This window comes from Marmota flaviventris, chromosome 5 (assembly GCF_047511675.1).
Source record: "Marmota flaviventris isolate mMarFla1 chromosome 5, mMarFla1.hap1, whole genome shotgun sequence".
In the NCBI taxonomy this organism is placed as follows: domain Eukaryota; kingdom Metazoa; phylum Chordata; class Mammalia; order Rodentia; family Sciuridae; genus Marmota; species Marmota flaviventris.
In genome coordinates this window covers 63,633,367-63,641,540 of record NC_092502.1, presented here as the reverse complement: position 1 = coordinate 63,641,540, position 8,174 = coordinate 63,633,367, and the positions used below count along the sequence as shown (strand labels likewise).

Here is an 8,174-nt window from a genome sequence, read left to right as displayed (position 1 = left end):
ATAAACCATGGTGCACTTCGCCAAGTCCTCACCATCAGCTCCTCTGGAATATCACCCCCTTTTAACCTTGCCAGATCATCTCATATCTTGGGCATGGTTTGATGATACAAGTGTCCACTCCTCAAATTAATTCAGAATCAGGACCCCCCCCCCCCATCCTTAGTGCAAACCCACGAGCTGCAAAGCAGATATCCAAAGCAAGTCTTTGGATACAAAAGATGGAGTTGGGAAATGGCAGTTAAGTCAGATCTCAGATATGTCTAGATCCAAACTTTTGACTCTGTTGCTTACAATAGGTACCAGAATGTTAGCTCATGTCTTGGGAAAAAACAAACAAACAAACAAAGAAACCATCACTCCCTGGAATACTGTGTGCTGTTTTCAGCAAATCTTTTGGACTGCAACGTTTCTTTGCTTTTATGAGAATCTGTCCAGAGAATGATCATAGTTGTCCAGTCCTGCACTAACAAGACAACATGTCCTTTACCAGTATCAATCCAAAATCCTTACAAGATGCATGTCACCTCTCTCCCCTTTATATTCAGATTCCATTTTGCAAAGTGTTGAAGCAAAGACCCATTACTGCTTGAGATTGTGTTCCCAGCTTGGTATCCTTATGAGCCCTAAGAAATGTCTTTCTTCTAAGTTCTCAGATAGGATGAATTTGTTCAATAGGCTGACAAACCAAACCTCTCAAGGACTCAACTCTATTCTACCAGAGAGGGTAGCTCTGTGTCCACATATACAGACCTGTGCCATACAAAATAAATGCCCAATTAAATCCCAAGGAAATCTAAAGGAATGATGATGATGGTGGTAGTAGTATTACCACTAGGCTACATCCTCAGCCCTAAATCGCTGAGTCTTGCCTCAAATTTGAGATGATCCTGCCTTAGCCTCTTGAGTACCTGGGATTACAGATTACGGGTGTGTGCCAACATGCTTGTCATAAAGGAATTATTTCAATCAGTGAAATGTGACAGGTAACATGTTTCTGGACTGAGAGTTTTCCAACTATCCCCTATGGTAGTAGGCAATTATATTTGGGATTACAGGAGTCCACAGTCCCTTGGGTCCTGTCATTCAGTATCAGCATCACATTTCCCAAGACAGAGGCATCAGGATGTAAGAAGATAGGAAGGAAAATGCATTAGAAGGGAAACACCGTCTGAGCTCACAGGATTGTGAAGTTGCTAACACTGGGTCTGTTCTGAGTCTTTCCCAAGTTCCTTGTCCCCTGTGTAATCACACATGTGTTTAAGGAAAAAGCATTTGGGAAGAACGACTGTGTTCAAATACATTTATTCAGCAGGCATGTCAGCTGGACATCTTGGTGATCTTAAAGGATTTCACGCCTTGGCTCTCAGCAAGGCCCAGATTTTTTAATGAGGATAGGAATCTGGCGCTTCCTGTAGGAGAGATTGAAAAAGAAAATCAACTTAAAAGTTTATTGACAAAAAGTGACTATGGGAGAAAAATAATGGGAAAAACACCAGCTTTATTAAACAAATATAAGTTTTAAGATGTGTTCCTTTGTCTTTTTCTCATTCATTTATTCACTCACTTTTTTCATCACGTATTTGTTGCTAACTATTACTTTCACTAGCCATAAAACAGAAAGGAAAATTGTCCTTACTGAGTTTATACGTCTAGTGTTACAGTGGACCCCTGAAATTAATCTCCTATCTATTGCTGCTTCTTTTGCTCCTGATGCTACTGCCCTAGCTACCAGGTTTCCATCGTAGCTGGTGCCCAGGCTGCTGCAGAACTAGTTGATCTTTGGTTTTAGAAAAATGGGGATCCATGGGACTGGGGTTGTGGCTCAAGTGGTAGAGTGCTCCCTAGCACCCGCGAGGCACTGGGTTCAATCCTCAGCACCACATAAAAATAAAATAAAGATATTGCATCCACCTACAAATAAAACAAATATAAATAAAAAAGAAAACTGGGGATCCAAATCTGTGAGGTCTTGTTGAGGGAAATCATTTCTGTAGCCCATATAATGTCAGCTAGTGGTAAGTATCCTGCTTTCCAGATAAAAAATTCTGTTCTCTTTATACTGCAGCTTTCTTTAAGCTAAATAGCCCTAAATCCTGTAATTGTTCCTGAGACCGATCCTGATCTCTCATGTTTCTAGCCATCCTTTTCTTGAATATACTGGCCTACAAAATTTCCTCTATTTCTCCATTACTGGAAAATATCTGATACTTCTATTTGTATATGTCCATTTAACTGGACTTTTTTGGTTGTTTATTTTGAGAGAGTTAATTCTTTCTTGTCCCATAATCAATTAACTGGTAATAATAATGATTTCTAAATCAGCTGCATACAGTAAGTACAATGATCTAAACAGAGCCCATGAGGTGATTGGTTTTCTATAGCCCTACTGTTTAATATGGGTCAGCATGTTTGGTGTCCACTTTTGGCTATTTGAATTTAAATAATATAAATAATATACAAATTATATTATTATATATAAATAATATATTATTTCAGTTTTTCAACAGAAGGGAGACTGTTAGGATAGAGGAAAGGCATCAGGGAGGGAAGAATGGGCAAGGAGAGGTACTAGGGAAAGAAACTGATCAAATTATGTCACATGCATATATGAACACACCACAGTAAAAACCCACTATTCTGTATAACTGGTATGTATCAGTATATATATATTTTAATTTTAGTTTCTCAATTGTATTAGCCACATTTAAGTGCTAGCGGCTAGTAGCTATGTACAGATAGAGAGCATTCCTACCACTACAGAAAGTTCTGTTGGATGGTTATGATCTTATAGCAAAAAAGATGTAGAACAAAGAGAAAAAGTCCTAATTGAACATACCCTCCAGGTGCATATTGACAAAGGAGATCACCACATGCCAGCCCTTGTTTGATATTATCTGCTTACCTCAAAACCTGGCATCTAGGATGAGAGTTTGGCTCTAGTTACTGTGCAACCGATTTGTTTGGGGTATGTATGTATGTATGTACGTATGTATGTATGTATGTATTTCAGGACTGGGGATTGAACCCAGAGCCTTGCAGTCTCTAGGCAAGCATTCTGCCACCAAGAAACATCTCCACCTGGGGAGGGCCTTTAATACATGATAGAAATAAAGGCAATATCATATATTAGGAAATAAGTTGTAATTTAAGAGAGCCAATTTTACCTATAAACCTAAGTTTTCTTTTTTTAATATTTATTTTTTAGTTATAGGTGGACACAATACCTTTATTTTATTTTTATGTGGTGCTGAGGATTGAACCCAGTGCCTCACACCATGCTAGGCGAGCACTCTACTGCTGAGCCACAACCCCAGCCCCTAAGTTTTCTTATCTAAGAAAAATAGAAAGAGCAAGAAATGTTACATTTTTCTGCCCTCCACATTTACATATATTTGAAAGAATAAAAAGAGCCAGCAGGAATTAATAGGTCTTAAAGGGCAAACTAATGTCCCAGCCCTCTGCTCATATTTTCCCAATGTGTCACCCTCAATATTGGGCTTTTTGAAGTTGGCATCTGGAAATTTCCCAAGTCTCAGGGCTGTTCTGCTTTTTTCCCCTTAGGTGGAAATATGATAGTTGATCTTATGTCAACAGCATGGGCCATGGGAAAAGTAACAAGTGGTTGCAGATTCTTTTTGTAAGTCTTTCCTGTGGAAGCAAATTCCCCACAATACAGCAGAATACATATTGTTTTGTGTTGAATCTTTGTTTTCACACTTCTTGGTAAACTCTGAGAAGTTTCTGAGACAGTTTAAAACTGCTCAAAAAAGGGATTGTTTAATAGGAAGAGAATTCATGCAATAGTGGAAATGTATATAGTCATTGAGCCTAAGTCAAAGTCTTTAATAACAAGTCAACCCCAAAATAACTGTTTACTGAATCACTTATGGAACCTCTTTTATTTGGATTATTCACATATTTATTTAGCCTAGAATGATCCTTGTTGATGCTGCCAAAAACTTAGAATCCTGTTTAAATGGCATTCTTTTCATGAATACTTTCTTGATTCCTTTCATCAAGAATAAATCTCTAGGGATGGGTGTAGCTCAGAGGCAGATGAAGCACTTTCTTGCATGTTCAAACCTCTGAGTTTGATCCTAGCACTAGTTTTAAAAACAAGTCTCTGCTGTACTTCTGTAATACTTATGTCTTTTCTGCTGGCATTTGCTACAAATTATAAGGTGCTGGCTTACATGTGCTCATGACCTATATTCTCCTAGTCATAAGATTAAGAAAGCAGAGGCTAGTGTTAATTGTTCTATTGCTGAATGAAATATGAAATCGGTGGCACACTTACATCTCACCCCTGAATCCAATTCCTTTCACCCACTTACGGGCACTTCAGAAAATGAAACTTCTTTGAGGTTAGCTATCATATCCATGATTTAAAATGATACAAAAATTCACTTTTTGGCACCCAAATCTATATAATTTATATTTGTATATTTGGGGGCTTTAGAAAATACAATCACTCCTGTCAGTAAGAATGACTTTTTAAAGTTAAAGTAACTTTTTTGTGTATAGGCTTTTTATGAATCTAGACTATCTGTTGTTTTATTCTAAAACATGAGTTTTATCCTCTAAGTGATTTTAAAATCATATTATCGTATCAGAGAGATAAAAAAGGGAAAACTTAGTTTTGGAAAAAGTTGACATTTTTTCATAGTAAGATTCATGCTATTGGTATATTGATTGGGTTTTTAGGAAAATAAGATATATAAAAGTTTGAAGACAGTAAACTTAAAATATATATTAAAAAGAAAAGTCTGTACTTACTGATTTTCAAGGCACAGCATGCATTCATTGGCGTAAGTATTTCCATCATTTCCACAGACAGGGTCATAAATCTTGGTGCATCCAGTAATTGCATTGTTGCAATTAGCCTGAAAATGAAGTTAAACACAATCATTTCCCATCATCCTCTATTCTTTGAGTTGATGGCAAAATTACTAAATGGTTTTAATTTTTTTTGTGCATGGTTACAATCTGGAGAATTACACTGAATGTTCCAAGGAGAGGAATCTAAAACCTGGAGTCAAAAAATCTGGTTCTAAGTAAAGTCTCTGCTATGTGCAAGTTGTGTGATGTTGGTGTGTTTTTGGTTCCTGAATCTCAGTCACTTCATCTATAAAATGGGAATGATGTTACCATTTCCCATCAATGTCATAGTGCTGTCATGAGGATTCCCTCAGGTGAGGAAGATGATGTCCCAGGTTACAATTATGGCAGGTGCTTGCTTCTCTCAGGCTAGTTGCTACCTGGGGCATGTTCTTTCCTACACATGCTTCCCTTAAGCATGCAAAAGCACTAGGTGTCTTCCGTTCTTGGAGTCTTTGTCCTCTGTGTGCTCTGCTCCAGTAAGAGCTAATAATCACCAAATGGCTGTTACAGTGTTCCCACCTGTGTTTTGCCAGCCCTATTTATCCTTCATTGCTCAAAATCACTGTCACTTATTTAGAGGCATCTTCTTTTAACCATGTGATGCTCCTAATGGTACCAGAGCTTCTTCATAACATTTATCACAAATGCAATAATTTATTCATTTATAAACATTTAGTTCATCAGCTGCCTAGATATAAGTGTGAGGAGAGATGGAAACTTCTTCTCCTAGTCACCAAATTTAATGAAATTACCTTTTGGAAAAAAGAAAATATGGAAAAGTTAGGTGTAAAATTATTTTTCTAGAGGAAGAACCTGGTTCATTATTTTCTGCTGTTCATTGTAAACTCGAGGTGCACCTCCGTGACTGGGGGAAACTTATGTCAACATGATCAAGCTGGCCCTAAGAGGAAGGGCTACTCAGTGGACTAGAGAAAGCTTCCACCTCAAATGCTTGTCTTTCCAGCTAGTCCTAGTGCATACTTGAATTCCTTCACAACAAGCATCAGACATCTGCATAGAAGTTGCCCAGGCGTCAGTGAATGTGTCCTCCAACACAGGCCTGTGGGCTGGGGAACTACCTTACCGCCTGTATTTACCAGGTTGAGTGTTCCTAGCATTCCTACTCTTCATCCTAACCTCAGGTTAAACTGAAAGTTGACAGACTGCACTTCTGTTGGATCAAAAGTTTTAGCCTCTTACAAAATTCTAAAATTCTCTTTACCTTTCTTCCTTGGGAATCAGCTTCAGTGTTACCTAGAAAACAAACAAATGAAAAAAACCAGACATGTTAAGCTGGATCGTAAATGAGAGATGCAGACCTATTCTTATCCAGAACCCTCTGCTTTCACAGAAGGCTTGACTTCTTTGCTGGCCTTTTCCACTGACCACCTCTTATTTCCATCCTCTTTCAAGGACATATGATTGGATTCCATTTACTCCCTGTCTGCTAAAATCCTAAGAAGTTAAGTAAAAATCTTATTATGACTAAAAGTATCTCAATTTGGTATTTCAGAAACATTGATTCATTTCCTTGAAAATAGAAATTATGTACTTACTGCTTGAAATTGGTGCTGAGTAAATGACATTGAAGGCTCACTGACATTCTCACAACCAGTCATTAGATCTTTGATTTCACAATGAGTGAAGTGTAAGTATCTTTATCTGAGTTTATGGGTCAAGGTATGGGTATTTACATAACTAGCTATGAAATAGTTCTCACTAACATTGACTAGATCTTCAGATATAATTGCATTAAGTCCCCTTTTCATAAGTTAAAACCAGACCCTTTTTGCCAATTCACCATCAGTTCCCAAGAACCTTTCCTCACACTTTTATGACACAGACTGACTATGGATCAAATCATATTTCTTGAATTTACAAATAGCAAAATAGACACTGCATTCTTCAGAAAATTGCAGGTCTTGCTAACATCATGTAGGGGATGGTAAATGTAGAAGAATTCCCTGAAAGGAAGGGAAATTAATCTGATAGCACCCAAAGTAGGAAATGTTTATGAGATATAATTTTGATATCAACAATCTCTGAGGGCATGGAGAAGAAGAGCTGCTGGAATAGTCAGAACCTGATGCTGTTGTTGGGGTCCCCGTGGGTTTTAGAATCTAGATGAGTCTAAAAATTGATGAGCAGGTGCTCACCACAGGCATCTATTTGCATTAATTAATATGTATGAGGAGGGAAAAGGGACCTCTGCTCCCATAAATATTTAGCAAATATAACAAATGATATTCTACTCTTTAGCGAAGTACGGGTTTGGCTCTCAGTAATATTTTCTCCTGGACTGGAGATGAAGTTGAAAATGTTAGACATTTTCAATGATAAAAAGTAATCTGAAGGCTGTGGGTTCAGAATTGTCTGCTAACCTTGTCAAGAGGCAGTTTGGGGACCTATGTATACCATCTACTCAAGCAGAATATTTTCCTTTGAAACATTCTGTAGATCAAAAATAAAAATTTTAATCAGTCAAACCATACGTTTTATACTGAATAACTGGCAACCATTATTATCTATTTAATGCAATTCCATGAAAATTATAAATTTGTAAATTGGCCTTAAGCATTTACAGAGTGAGAGTGTATTTAAGGTTGAGGTATCCCCACTTTCTCTCTATCATATCCCTTATAGAATGTCAGCTCCAGCCTAGAGGAAAACCTTTCTATCTCTGGGCACCTCCCACTGGAATTGTTTCTCTCATTTTATGTTAAAAATTTTTCTTTCTATAATTCTTAACTATTGATCTTATTTTATCTCATTGGGACCAAAAGGCTAGCCAAGACTAACTAGTTTTAATTAAGTCTAGACTATGTTAAATTTCCAGAAAGATGTTTGTTTAGCAATGCAATAGAGCAAGCAGTTTTAAATTTGAGAAATATGCAAATCACTTACCACATAAACTTAACAAGGTCAAGGCACAGAGAAGAGAGATGCTTGTCAACTTCATAGCTGAGGTTCTGAGTCAAGAGGTCAGATGAAAAAGGCACAGAGCTTACCACTGCTTTCAACAACCCTGGAACTGGAGGGTCATATAGGCTATGGGCAGCACAGGCTCCACCTGCTGTGTTGTGTAGCAGGTGCCCCTGGTTATTGATTGACTGTCATGGCCTGGCCTCCAGGCTCAGAGAGAGCTGTGTGCATGAGAGGTGACAGGAAGAGGCACCTCAAATTCTATCAGGAAAAAGCAGTTCTGACGGTTAGCTAGTTAACTCGAACCCTTACTCTCTGCGGTTACGGGAAGGCTCTTCCCTTCTGGAACTCCAGTTTTCTAGGTGTAAGGT

The 8,174-nt window shown here is 37.9% G+C and overlaps 1 protein-coding gene across 1 annotated transcript; it reads right to left on the bottom strand.

Moving 5' to 3' along the window:
* Positions 1–1,363: 1,363 nt before the first annotated feature.
* Positions 1,364–7,840, bottom strand: Spink1 (serine peptidase inhibitor Kazal type 1). Its single transcript, XM_027927518.2, has 4 exons — positions 7,786–7,840; positions 6,104–6,135; positions 4,777–4,883; positions 1,364–1,409 (listed from the first exon to the last, which is right to left on the bottom strand). The coding sequence occupies exons 1-4, from the start codon at positions 7,838–7,840 to the stop codon at positions 1,364–1,366; spliced, it is 240 nt and encodes a 79-aa protein (XP_027783319.2).
* Between the last annotated feature and the right edge of the window lie 334 nt (positions 7,841–8,174).

Bases quoted from the DNA above. Each gene is read 5' to 3' on its own strand.
- Spink1 (XM_027927518.2), bottom strand. From the start codon at position 7,840: ATGAAGTTGACAAGCATCTCTCTTCTCTGTGCCTTGACCTTGTTAAGT. The intron at 6,136-7,785 runs GTAAGTGATTTG...TTTGTTTTCTAG, and splicing joins GACCTTGTTAAGTTTATGTG to GTAACACTGAAGCTGATTCC. The intron at 4,884-6,103 runs GTAAAGAGAATT...CTTCATTTTCAG, and splicing joins CTGATTCCCAAGGAAGAAAG to GCTAATTGCAACAATGCAAT.